At 49.2% G+C, this 12,752-nt stretch overlaps 1 protein-coding gene across 1 annotated transcript; it reads left to right on the top strand.

Annotated features, from left to right (window-relative positions):
- Positions 1-792: 792 nt before the first annotated feature.
- Positions 793-11,498, top strand: DHDH (dihydrodiol dehydrogenase). The gene is made up of 7 exons (NM_001003160.1): positions 793-882; positions 1,283-1,394; positions 2,702-2,865; positions 4,977-5,229; positions 10,155-10,279; positions 10,989-11,142; positions 11,389-11,498. The coding sequence occupies exons 1-7, from the start codon at positions 793-795 to the stop codon at positions 11,496-11,498; spliced, it is 1,008 nt and encodes a 335-aa protein (NP_001003160.1).
- The last annotated feature ends 1,254 nt before the right edge of the window (positions 11,499-12,752 follow it).

Here is a 12,752-nt window from a genome sequence, read left to right as displayed (position 1 = left end):
GGGCTCGATCCTGGAGACCCGGGATCGAGTCCCACGTCGGGCTCCTGGAGACCCGGGATCGAGTCCCACGTCGGGCTCCTGGTGCATGGAGCCTGCTTCTCCCTCTGCCTGTGTCTCTGCCTCTCTCTCTCGCTGTGTGCCTATCATAAATAAATAAAAAAAATTAAAAAAAAAAAGAAATGAAGAAAGAAAAGCACAGAGCTGGGGGCCTGGCCACAGCAGGCGTTCTGGAAATATTAGTAATTAATGTTTGCTATTACTATGTTGTCTCTCCCTATGGACAATTCCTAAGGGTGTGCGGCTTTCCGAGCAAAATAAATGGGGGAAGGAGGCAGGGTGACAGCTCCTAAAGGTCGAAGTTGACAAGAAAGCAATCCTCCCCACCCCTCTTGGGGTGCCAGGATGGCTAAGTCGGTAGAGCTTGCAACTGTTGATCTTCGCTGGGGACTTCAACCTTTACGTTGGGCATAGAGTTTCAAAGGAAAAAAAAAACAAAAAACACCCCGCCCCCTACGTCACGTGGTTAGACGTCGCCGTTGGCAACGAGTGAAGGCTGTCTGGTCCCACCCCCTAAGAGGAGGGGCCAATGGTGCGCTCTTCCAATGGGGATGCTGGATTAAATTCCCTCCCTCCTTTGCACGGGGACTGGAGGCGCGCTGGCCTCGTGGCCAATGAGGAGCGGCGTAGGGGCAATGGGGGCGGAGAGGTGACCACGCCCCCTGGTGGGCGGGGCCTCAGGTCTTTAATTTACAGCCCGAGGTGGCGAGGCTTCGGGACCCTAGGTTTTTGGCGATGGCGCTTCGCTGGGGTATTGTGTCAGCCGGCCTTATCTCCAGCGACTTCACGACCGTGCTGGGAACGCTGCCTCGCTCCGAGCACCAGGTCCACCTCCCCCCGGAATCCCGTGGAAGAGCAGGCCGGGGAGCCGGGACTCCTGGGTCTGCGGGAGGAGGGAGGGAGGGACCCCCTACTCCTCTCTCCACTTCAGTCCTGTGAACTCGGGTTTCGTCAAGTTTGGGAGGGTTTTGTTCTAAGCTACTAAGAAGAGAAGAAATGTAGTTATTAGGGGATTTAATAATCGCTTCCCCCCAGATCTCTCTTTTACAGGACCGATGTCCAGCCCCCGTCACCTCCTCCCCCAAGACCCCATCCCCCCCGCCTCCGTCCTGGGGGACGTAACTTTTCTTGACCTGGGGCCTTCTCCATCAACCTCCCTCCCATCCACCTGTCCCGGGCCAGCACCTGCTTCAGCCCCTCAAGTCTGACCCTAGCTCCCTTCCAGGTAGTGGCTGTAGCGGCCCGCGACCTGAGCCGGGCGAAGGAGTTTGCGAGGAAACATGACATCCCCAAAGCCTACGGGTCCTATGAGGAGTTGGCCAAAGACCCGAATGTGGGTGAGTGGCAAGGGCAGCCGAGGCCATGGCGGCACTGTCTCTAAGGCTGCTCCGTAGGATAAGCAAGGCTCCATGGGATGGCCCAACCCTTGTGTGCTTCTAGAAGGCTCTGGGGCTGGGAGGCAGAACTGTAGGATGGGGTTTGGTCTGGGATTAGCAGTCTAGTTTAGGGACAAGGCTTCTGCGGGATGGGAGGGGGAGGGGCCTGAATTTTCGATCCCCTTCAGGCTGTAAGTAAGCTCTGTGGCCAGGGCGTCTGTGTTCTGGGGTGGCCCGGATAGAGAGACAGAACATTACAGGTGGACAACCACCTGACGGGAGTTAGGCTGCCTGAATTGACATTTTTTCTCTTCTGCTTACTCTTCTTAGTTTCCTCATTTGTAAATTGGCAAAATAGTAGTATCTACCTCTCTCTTTTTAAAAGATTTTATTTATTCATTCATGAGAGACACACAGAGAGACGCAGAGACAGCAGGCTCCCTGTGGGGAGCCCAATGTGGGACTTGATCCCAGGACCCCAGGATCACCACCTGAGCCAAAGGCAGATGCTCAACCACTGAGCCACCCAGGCGTCCCAATAATATCTACTACTTGATGTTGTTGTGACAAATGACTTAATGATAATTTGGGAAGGCTGGAAATAACCTGAAGAAAGGGGTGCCTGAGTGGCTCAGTTGGTTAAGCATCTGCCTTTGGCTCCAGTCCCGGTCCCAACGTTCTGGGATCAAGTCCCACATCTTTGGGCTCCCTGCTCAGGTGGGAGCCTGCTTCTCCTTCTCCCTCTGCTGTTCCTTCTGCTTGTGCTCTGGCTCTCTCTGTTAAACAAATGAAATGAAATGATGAAATGAAATGAAATGAAATGAAATCAAATGAAATGAAATAGGGACGCCTGGGTGGCTCAGCGGTTGGGGGTCTGTCTGCCTTTGGCTTAGGGTGTGATCCCAGAGTCCGGGGATCAGGCTCCCTGCATGGAGCCTGCTTCTCCCTCTGCCTATGTCTCTGCCTCTTTCTCTGTGTGTCTCTCATGAATAAATAAATAAAATCTTTAACAAAAAAAATAAATAAATAAAAATAATCTGAAGAAAATAAGAATTATAGTAGAGAATGGTTAGCTCCTTCCTTTTTTTTTTTTTTTTTTTTTTTTGGTTAGCTCCTTCCTAATGGGAGACTGCGGTTTGACCACTGCCCTAGCGGGCGGCCCCCAGTTGGGAGGATGCTGGGGGCGGGGCCTCTACATTGTGGGAGGGTCCCGGAGGCCTGGGGTGGGCGGGGCTTATGATCTCCGGACCTCCTCCCTTCCAATCTAGAGGTGGCCTACATCGGCACCCAGCACCCCCAGCACAAGGCCGCGGTGTTGCTGTGCCTGGCAGCGGGCAAGGCCGTCCTGTGCGAGAAGCCCATGGGTGTGAACGCTGCAGAAGTTCGCGAAATGGTTGCCGAAGCCCGATCCCGAGGCCTCTTTCTTATGGAGGTGAGGGTGGAGGGGAGCTTCCAACCTCCAAGGTAGTGCTTCTTGCCATTACTAAACATGGTTTCCAGGGGCCTTTTTTTTTTTTTTTCTTTTTTGAGGAACACAACGAAAGGGTTTGGCCAGAACCAAGATGGCCACAAAACGAACTGGCGTTGGTGTGTTTTCCAGGATGTAGTTGAGCTATGCCCATGAAATCTCCTAGCAACACTTAGGAGTGAGAGCCATGGCTTTTGGCCCTTAGCAAACGTGGCCCTGAAAGATACTTGGTCCACTTTTCAGAGAAACATGCCAGCAGTAGAGGCGACAGAGAATAGCAATAGGCTGAGTTTGGGTAGATTTCCAAGGAAAGCTGTCAGAAGGACCAGGGCACCCCTACCCTACCAACTCTTAAGATCAGCCTGCCTTTGCTTTTGCCCTTATCAGAAATGGCTACCTATAGGGGACCTTTGACAGTTTGCCCAGTGCCAGTAATTAAGATGGCTGCCAAATGACCTCTAGAAGTTATTTTCACTTTAAGGGGTATGGTGGTTCTGAAATGCTACCTTGTTGTAGGTGCTGCCAGTAGTAGCAACAGCTGCCTCTTACTTCCCCATGTCCTATCTAGCTGTCTTCTGCCCAATATTGCTCCCAGTCTGCAAAGTTCCCTATGCCAAAGGACTAGATAGCCAAGATTTAATACTCAGTGCTTCTGGTTCTCACTGTGCTCAACAGTGCCCACATTCTGAATTTATTGTTTCTTCAGTTCTGTTGGCCCCAATTATGTTCCAGATCCAACCCCAGGAACTGGGGGATTCATAACGTGTAAGACACAGGCTCAGTTTGCAACAAGCCAAGGTCTGCTACGGTCACAGAAATGGGTGATCCCAATGCACAGTTGCACAGACTTTCGTGGATATAGTACTGGGCAGCTGACAGAGCACCAAGGCACCTGCCCAGGGTGGGGGATAATCAAGGAAGTTTCCCTACAGGTAGGGACTAACTCAAGCCTTAAAGGGAAAATAAATTGCACAGGTAAATGGGCCCGAGTGGGGAAAGCAGAGCTAAGATTTAAAGAAAACAAGGGGGATCCCTGGGTGGCGCAGCGTTTTAGCACCTGCCTTTGGCCCAGGGCGCGATCCTGGAGACCCGGGATCGAATCCCACATCGGGCTCCCGGTGCATGGAGCCTGCTTCTCCCTCTGCCTGTGTCTCTGCCTCTCTCTCTCTCTCTCTCTCTCTTTGTGACTATCATAAAAAAAAAAAAAATTTAAAGAAAACAAGAATGGACAGATCTCACATATCTAATGTGAAGCTGACCTTGGACAGGCTTTAGAGTTAGAGGACTCTAGACTCCATCTCACCAGTTCCTAGCTCTGTGACCTTGGGCAAGTAATTTGAGAAAAGGTGCACTCTAAGAGAAGGAAAGATGCCTCTGGAGCCACATGAAGGGTGGCCTAGAGTGGGGAGGCAGCGTGTATTAATTTGTTAGGGTTGCCATAACAAAGTATTACCACAGACTGGGTGACTTAAACAACAGAGATTTATTTTCTCATATTTCTGGAAGCTGGAAGTCTGAGATCAAGATGTCAGCAGCGCTGGTTTCTCCTAAGGCCTCCCCCTCCTTGGCTGGTAGATGGTGGTCTTCTCCTTCTGTCCTCACATGGTTTTTCTCTGTGTATGTCATTGTCCTCATCTCTTCCTGTTGGATTAGGGCCCACCATAATGACTTCGTTTTAACCTAATTACCTCTTTAAAAAACCCCATCTCCACACTGGGAGGTACTGGGGGAGGGGGGCAGTTACAACCTCAACATGAATTTGGTGGAGACAAAATTGAGCCCATAACATTGAGAGACTGGGAGAATGGTCTAGATAAGAAAGGACAAGGTCAGAGTTGGGGCCATGGGAATGGAGAGGAGAGGAGAGGGCAGAGACTTAGGAGCAAGACACAACTTGGGGCCCTAGCCTGGCTATGGAAGGGAGGAGAAGGTCCTTGTTTGGAGAGTCTGGAACAGTGGAGACTCCCTCAAGACTGGGTTCCCAGAAGGGAGAGGAATTGGTTGGTTAACTCCTGGGTCCTGACATCTTTCCTTCTTTTTCCATCGTCCTGCTTTCTCCCCTCTGTGGTGTGCAGGCCATCTGGACCCGCTTCTTTCCTGCTATAGAGGCTCTGAGGGCTGCTCTGTCACAGGGAACTCTGGGGGAACTCCGGGTGGCTCGGGCAGAATTTGGGAAGAACTTCACCCACATTCCCCGGTCCGTAGACTGGGCCCAGGCTGGCGGTGGCCTGCTCGACCTTGGCATCTACTGCATCCAGTTCATCTCTATGGTCTTTGGTGGGCAGAAGCCGGAGAAGATTTCAGCCGTGGGAAGGCGCTATGAAACAGGTACAATCTATCCTGGACTATTTGATGATGACAAGAGTGATCCTCCCTTACTGGGAGCCCTGAGCTGGGGCTAAGTCTCCTAGCCCTTCAAGAATCAGGTAGGGGGATCCCTGGGTGGCGCAGCGGTTTGGCGCCTGCCTTTGGCCCAGGGCGCGATCCTGAAGACCCGGGATCGAATCCCACATCGGGCTCCCTGCATGGAGCCCCTTTCTCCCTCTGCCTGTGTCTCTGCCTCTCTCTCTCTCTCTCTCTCTGTGACTATCATGAATAAATAAATAAAATCTTAAAAAAAAAAAAAAGAATCAGGTAAGAACTTCCTGCCTGAAGCCAAAGAGGATCAGAGTTGAGAGTGTGGGCAGGCTCTGTACTGGGATTTGCTGTGTGATTTTAGCCAAGGGACTCAAATCTCTGAGTCTTGGTTACTGGTAAGATGTCAATAATGGGGTCATCATAGGGGCGCCCGGCCAGCTCAGTCCATAGAGCATGTGACCCTTTTTTTTTTTTTGGTTTGGTTTAGAGATTTTATTTATTTATTCATGAGAGATATATATAGAGAGGCAGAGACATAGGTAGAGGGAGAAGCAGGCTCTATGTAGGGAGCCCAATGTGGGACTCGATCCAGGCATTCCAGGATCATGCTCTGAGCTGAAGGCAGACACCCAACCGCTGAGCCACCCAGGCATCCTGAGCATGTGATCCTTGATCTCAGGGTTGTGAGTTCAAGCCCCACATTGGGCATAGAAAGAAAGAAAGGGGCAAGGAGGTTGTCCTGAAGGGTTCATGACTCAATTTCTGAAACTAATACTACACTCTATGTTAATGAATTTAATTTAAATTAAAACAAAGTTAATGGAATTAGCCTTTTTTAAAAATTTTTATTTATTTATGATAGTTACAGAGAGAGAGAGAGGCAGAGACACAGGCAGAGGGAGAAGCAGGCTCCATGCACCTGGAGCCCGATGTGGGATTCGATCCTGGGTCTCCAGGATCGCGCCCTGGGCCAAAGGCAGGCGCCAAACCGCTGTGCCACCCAGGGATCCCTGGAATTAGCATTTTTTTAAAAAAAGTTTTTATTTATTCATGAGAGACAGAGAGAGAGAGAGAGAGAGAGGTAGAGGTAGAAGCAGGAGCCTGAAGCAGGACTTGATCCCAGGACCCCAGGATCACAACCCAAGCCAAAGGCAGACACTCAGCCACTGAGCCACCCAGGTGTCCCTGAAGTCAGTCTTTCTTTTCATCTGGCTGGTTTGGCCTCATTCATACCATGGGCTCCGTGCCAGGTGCAACAAAATGCAGGCCCCAGGGTGCAAGCACTTTCAAACCTTTGCTTCTACCTTGTTTGCTTCTGTTCCATGGCCCAAAGCCAGCTCAGATTTCAGAGGCAGGCAGATAGACTGTACCTTTCTTTTTTTTTTTAAGATTTTATTTATTTGGGCAGCCCCGGTGGCGCAGCGGTTTAGCACCACCTGCAGCCCAGGGCGTGATCCTGGGGACCCTGGATTGAGTCCCACGTCAGGCTCCTTGCTTCTCCCTCTGCCTGTGTCTCTGCCTCTCATTCTCTCTGTGTTTCTATGAATAAATAAATAACATCTTTAAAAAAATATTTTATTTATTTATTCACGAGATACACAGAGAGTTGGAGGGGATCCCTGGGTGGCTCAGCAGTTTAGCACCTGCCTTTGGCCCAGGGCGTGATCCTGGAGTCTCAGGATCAAGTCCCACGTCAGGCTCCCTGCATGGAGCCTGCGTCTCCCTCTGCCTGTGTCTCTACCATTCTCTCTCTCTCTCTCTCTGGGTCTCTCATGAATAAATAAATAAAATCTTTAAACAAACAAACAAAAAAAACACACAAAGAGAGGTGGAGACACAGGCAGAGGGAGAAGCAGGCTCCCTCCAGGGAGCCTGATGCGGGACTCCATCCCAGGACTCCGGGGTCACACCCTGAGCCAAAGGCAGATGCTCAACCACTGAGCCACTCAGCCGTCCCTAGACAATACCTCTTGGCTGAAGGAACTTTAAGAGTCATATTACCGAGGGGCACTCACAGGGGAATGAGGAGAATTCCTGTGGCCATATCAGCCAACAGCCCCTCAGAGAGCAATGAATAACCAGGAAAATATACATGGGTGAATGTCACACCCCAGAAAAATCCTCTCAGTCTAATATCTGGCTAAATAGTAGCTCCCAAACCAGATTCCTTTTATCAAATGCTTCCTCTGCATTGGGATTATTAGAGGGATGAGCCCTCTAAGTTAGATATATTGTAGTCGTCCCCATTTTACAGGTGAAGAGACTGGGAGAGAGAGAGAAAGAGAGACTTATCCAGGCTCACAGAGCAGATAAGAACTTGGCCTCATCTCGGGGCGCCTGGGTGGCTCAGTCAGTTGAGCATCTGACTCTTGGTTTTGGCGCAGGTCGGGATATCAAGGTCAAGAGATCCAGCCCCACGTTGGGCTCCACACTCAGTGGGGAGTCAGCATGAAGTTTTCTCTCTCTCTGCCTCTCCAGCTCATGCTTGTTCTCTCTTTCTTTCTGAAATAAATAAATAAATCTTAAAAACAGAAAAAGAACTTGGGCTTCTCTGAAACCAAAGAGAATTAGGTCAGCAGGTTCTTCCATTGAGGGCATGTATGATGTGTTCCAGATCCAGGCTAGCACTTTACATGCTGTATTTAATTTAATGTTTAACTAATGCTTATATAGTTTATATAGCCCTTATTATAATCCAAATGGCCTTCAAAGTGCGTTGTGCATTTTACATAACTTAGTGTAATACTCTAACAGCTGTATGATACAGTTTCGATTCTCCTCATTTTGGAGCTGAGGAAATGGATTCTCACAAACCGATACAACAGTTTTTTTTTTTTTAAGATTTTATTTATTCACTCATGAGAGACACAGAGAGAGAGAGAGAGAGAGGCAGAGACACAGGCGGAGGGATAAGCAGGCTCTATGCAGGGAGCCCAATGCAGTACTTGATCCCAGGACCCAAGGATAATGCCCCGGGCCAAAGGCAGGCATCAAACCACTGAACCACCCAGGCATCCCACAACAGGTTATTTACAGAGGATGAAACAGGCTCTGAGAGGTTAAGTCTCTCTCTATATTTTTATTTTTTTAAATATTTCTATTTATTTATTAGAGAGAGAGAGAAAGAGAACACGAGCAAGGGGAAGGGGCAGAGGGAGAGGGAGAAGCAGTCTCCCAGCTGAGCAGGGCCCCAGACATGGGGCTCAATCCCAGGACCCTGAGACCATGACCTGAGCTGAAGGCAGATGCTTAGCTGGACTGAGCCACCCAGGTGCCCTTCTTTCTCTCTCTCTCTCTCTTTTTTTTTTTTTTTAAGATCTTATTTTTTTAATTTTTATGATAGTCACAGAGAGAGAGAGAGAGAGGCAGAGACACAGGCAGAGGGAGAAGCAGGCTCCATGCACCGGGAGCCTGACGTGGGATTCGATCCAGGGTCTCCAGGATCGCGCCCTGGGCCAAAGGCAGGCGCCAAACCGCTGCGCCACCCAGGGATCCCATCTCTCTCTCTCTCTTTAAAGATTTATATACTGGGCAGCCCCAGTGGCTCAGCGGTTTAGCGCCGCCTTCAGCCCAGGGCCTGTCCTGGAGACCCGGGATCGAGTCCCATGTCGGGCTCCCTGCATGGAGCTTGCTTCTCCCTCTGCCTGTGTCTCTGCCTCTCTCTCTCTGTGTGTGTCTCTCGTGAATAAATAATCTTTTTTAAAAAAAGATTTATATACTTATTTGAGAGAGTGTGTGCATGCATGTGCGCGTGCGCACGTGCGAGGGGGGGGAGGAGAGAGAGAGAGCGCTCATGAGTGTGGGGAGGAGCAGAGAGAGAGAATCTTCAAGCAGATGCCCTTACTGAGCGGGGAGCCCGATGCGGGTCTCAATTCCTCCACCCTGAGATCAGGACCTGAGCCAAAACCAAGAGTGAGACACATGACTGAGTCACCCAGGTGCCCTTCTTTTTTTTTTTTTTTTTTAGTATACATTGTTTATTATTTTGGTAACAGCTTTACTCAGATACAATTCAAATGCCATACAATTTACTCATTTAAAACATATAATTCCATGGCGTTACTGTATTCACAGAGTTGTACGTTTATTATCCTAATCAATTTTAGAATATTTTTATCATTCAAAATAAAACCCCACAAAAAAACCATACCCACACCCAATTCTCCCATCCCCCTGACCCGGAAGGAAACACATTCATCTACTCTCTGGCTCTGGGGATTTGCCAAAGATGACACACTTCACACAAGTGGAATCCACCAATATGCAACCTTTTATGTCCAGCTTCTTTCACTTAGCATATGTGTTTTGTTTTTTTCAATATTTTATTTATTTGTTTGTTTGTTTGTTTATTTATTCATTCATTCATTCATTCATTTGAGACATACAGAGAGAGGCAGAGACATAGGCAGAGGGAGAAGCAGGCTTGCTGCAAGGAGCCTGATACAGGATTCAATCCCAGGACCCCAGGATCACTCCCTGAGCCAAAGGCAGATGCTCAACCACTGAACTACCCAGGCACCCCAGCATATGTGTTTTTAATTTTTTTGTTTTTAATTTTTAAAAAGATTTATTTATTTATTTTAGAGAGAGGAGAGGAGAGAGGACATGCTGGGAGGGGGAAGGGCAGAGGGAGAGGAAGAGGGAGAGAAGTAGACTCCCTGCTGAATTGGGATCCCACTCAGGGCAACTCAGGGCTTGATTTCATGACCCTGAGATCACAACCTAGGCTGAAATCCAGTCAGACACTTAACCAACTGAGTCACCCAGGTACCCCAGCATACATAATTTTAGTGCTTCATTCTTTTTCACTGCTGTGTTAGAGACGAGGTTTCTTGCCCAAGGTTCCATAGGCAGGGTTTGCAATCAGGCCTTCTCCTGTCCTGTACCTTCCCCAGGTGTGGACGACACCGTCACTGTGCTCCTCCAGTACCCAGGAGGGATCCATGGCAGCTTTACCTGCAGCATCTCTGCTCAGCTCTCTAATATGGCCTTTGTGAGCGGTACCAAGGGCATAGGCCAGGTGAGGCATGACTGGCTATGCTGGGAACTGTGGCCCCTAGCAACAGCCAGTTGTGGTTGTTGGAGCCGGCTGTGGCCTGAATTAGTCTGTCCCCACAGCGTTGCTAAGGAATCCATCCTTGATCACCAGGACATGGATGGGATGGGTTCAGACCTCCAGGATCCTTCCTGAGGGTGAACTTCCTGGTCTGTCAAAAATCCTTAGGCCTAAAGAGAAACTAGTTCTTATCAACCATGCTTGGAGGGCAGCTGTGGCCTTTAGAATTGCTTCGAGGACTGGATGTAGACATTACCGAAGAGTGGCTTCATTGGGCTTCATGGGTCCTGTTGCTAGAAGGAAATCCTGCTCCTAGCAGAAGAATTCGGACCTTGCCCCAGATTTGAACTATAGACTTTGGACCTTGCTCCAGTCACATCTCTATTTCCAGTTTGGCTTAGGCTTGGGTATGGCTCTAGGGCCAAAAAAACCCAAGTCTCTTAGTAGATAAGAAGGTTCTGGATTGTCTAAGTCTCTTCCTTGCGAAGGGGATTCACACACATGTGAAGATAAACTGTCTTCACTAGGTCTAAGCACCAGATTAGAGAGGGGTTTGCCCCTGGGGAGATGAACAGAGAGAGGCCTACCAGCCCCTAGCCACCAGGTGTGTGAGAGAGGTCCTCTAGTATCATTGGGCTGGAGCCCCCAGTAGCCACCTCTTATGTCCCCCCAGATCCTTGACCCTTGCTGGTGCCCAACGGAGCTGGTGTTGAAGGGAGAGCATAAGGAGTTCCCACTGCCCCCGGCCCCAAGCAAGGAGTTCAATTTTACAAATGGAGCAGGCATGGCTTATGAGGCCAAGCATGTCCGGGAGTGCCTGCGAAAGGGTAAGGATGTGGAGGATGGGTGAGAGGGTGGCAGGCAGAGGGGAAACCTGGTAGGGGAAGTCAGCTGCTCCCCAACCCTCAGCCACTCTAAGTAGCGGTCTAGAACTATAATTTCCAGGATCCCTGGGGCATCCATCTGCCTGAACTATGTATTATTGTGCCTCACTGGATTCTGGGAATGGTAGTTCTTTTGATCTTTGGGGTCTGAGTAGGAGGAGCCAGTCCCTAACTGTACTCTCCCTGCAGGCCTGAAGGAAAGTCCTGTGATTCCCCTGGCAGAAAGTGAACTCCTGGCTGACATCCTTGAAGAAATAAGGAAGGCCATTGGAGTCACCTTCCCCCAAGACACACGCTAATGCATGCCCGGAGTCAATAAAGACATGGCTCCCACAGAGATCTTGGTGGTCATGGTTTGGTGGGAACTGGAGCAAGTCCATTACTAAAGGGATCACTGGAGAATAAATGTGGTAGAAGGATGTGGGGAGGGGGAGGAAGGCAGGGTCAGGATCACATTTCTCACAAGCTCTAGGAGCAGACACCTATGAATAGATCCTTGGTTTGCCATATCCTGTATGACCTCATGCAAGGAATAGTGTGTGGGTAGGAGGCAAGTCCCTAACTGCATTCTCCTGAAGCCTATCTCTCTGTCCCTTTCTCCTCATCAGTAAAGGAGAGACATAGTACTAACTACCGTCTGGTGAGGGTTAAATGAGATAATGTATGTACAGCCTGTAGTGCATGGTAGGTTCTCAGCAAATGTTTATTGATGGCCCTTTGCTTTGAGGTCAGGCCTTTCTCAAACTGGTCTCTAGAAGCTTGAGGCCTCCATTATTAGACAAAAAAGTTATTTCAACTGGGTTTTTTTTTTTTTTTTTTAACGATTTTATTTATTTTTTCATGAGAGACAGAGAGAGAGAGAGAGGCAGAGACACAGGCAGAGGGAGAAGCAGGCTCCATACAGGGAGCCCGATGCGGGACTCAATCCCGGGTCTCCAGGATCAGGCCTTGAGCTGAAGGTGGCACTAAACCGCTGAACCACCCGGGCTGCCCCCAACTGATTTGTTTTTTGTTGTTGTTGTTGATTTTTGCCTTCTGTTTCAATGGCCTTATTGGCAAGGCCTGTAGCAGACTTAGGATGTTCATCCCACTAAAATATTCAAGCAGTTGAAGGGGGGCTATGTGTGGGTGGTTGGCCAGCCAAATAGGGTTAACTTTGGGCTCTAAGCAAGGTCTAACTTTCATATTTTTCTGTAATAGTTTGTGTAGGTTAGAGTATGCTGCAGTAACAAACAATCCTCAAACCTCAGCCTAGCATAACAGGTTTGTCTCACTGGTGCTATGTATTAGCCCAGGGTTCCGGTCTGTATATGTCTGGTAACTTGGCTGACAAAGCCACCATAATCTGGAGTCCTGCTGTTCACTGTGGCCAAGGAAAGAAAGCTCTGGAGGCTTTGATACCAAAATGCCCTAGCACATAAACAATATACACAAGCTCTTGTAATTTGTTGGTAAAAACTAGTCACATGATCTTGATGAGCCAAAGAGAGACCAGGAAGTTAAATTCTACCAGGTTCTAGAAGATAGAGATGAATAAACCGGGTTGTTTTTTG

This window comes from Canis lupus, chromosome 1 (genome assembly GCF_011100685.1).
Source record: "Canis lupus familiaris isolate Mischka breed German Shepherd chromosome 1, alternate assembly UU_Cfam_GSD_1.0, whole genome shotgun sequence".
Classification (NCBI taxonomy): domain Eukaryota; kingdom Metazoa; phylum Chordata; class Mammalia; order Carnivora; family Canidae; genus Canis; species Canis lupus.
The sequence above is the reverse complement of the archived record's forward strand: the minus strand, read 5'-3'. Positions and strand labels throughout refer to the sequence as shown.